Source organism: Tyto alba, unplaced genomic scaffold (genome assembly GCF_018691265.1).
Source record: "Tyto alba isolate M040663 unplaced genomic scaffold, T.alba_DEE_v4.0 Super-Scaffold_15, whole genome shotgun sequence".
Taxonomy (NCBI): Eukaryota; Metazoa; Chordata; class Aves; order Strigiformes; family Tytonidae; genus Tyto; species Tyto alba.
Window position 1 is genome coordinate 7618808 of NW_024881277.1, and position 781 is coordinate 7619588.

Here is a 781-nt window from a genome sequence, read left to right on the forward strand (position 1 = left end):
TTACTGCTGGTGGAACAAGGTGCATTGGATCAATTCCTTCACCGCATCCTTGAGGTCCCTGTTCCTCATACTGTAGATGAAGGGGTTCAATGTTGGAGGTACCACTGAGTACAGAACAGCCATCGCCAGATCCAGGGATGGGGAAGAGAAAGAGAAGGGCTTCAGGTAGGCAAAAAATGAAGTGCTGATGAACAGGGAGACCACGGCCAGGTGAGGGAGGCACGTGGAGAAGGCTTTGTGCCGTCCCTGCTCAGAGGGGATCCTCAGCACGACCCTGAAGATCTGCACATAGGACAGCACAATGAAAACAAAACAAGCAAAGAATAAAAATGCAGTAAACACAAGGAGTCCAAATTCCCTGAGATAGCCTGATTCAGAGCAGGAGAGCTTGAGGATCTGGGGAACTTCACAGAAGAACTGGTCCACCACATTGTCGTGGCAGAGTGGTAGAGAAAAAGTGTCGGCAGTGTGCAGCAGAGCATTGAGGAATCCACTGCCCCAGGCAGCTGCTGCCATGTAGACACAAGCTCTGCTGCCAAGGAGGGTCCCGTAGTGCAGGGGTTGGCAGATGGCAACATAGCGGTCATAGGCCATGATGGTGAGAAGGGAATATTCTGCTCCAAGGAAAAATACAAAGAGAAAGACCTGGGCAGCACATGCCAAGAAGGAGATGACCCTTGTGTCCTGGAGCAAATTGGCCATGGCTTTGGGGAGAGTGGTGGAGATGTATCCCAGGTCGAGGAGGGAGAGGATGAGGAGGAAGAAGTACATGGGGGTGTGG

The 781-nt window shown here is 51.9% G+C and overlaps 1 protein-coding gene across 1 annotated transcript; it reads right to left on the bottom strand.

The window, feature by feature from the left end:
* Nucleotides 1–558, bottom strand: LOC122153068 (olfactory receptor 14J1-like; the record flags this gene model as incomplete). The annotated part of the gene is made up of 1 exon (XM_042789181.1): nucleotides 1–558. A coding segment is annotated over one exon (558 nt), but the record flags the coding sequence as incomplete, so codon positions are not given.
* Between the last annotated feature and the right edge of the window lie 223 nt (nucleotides 559–781).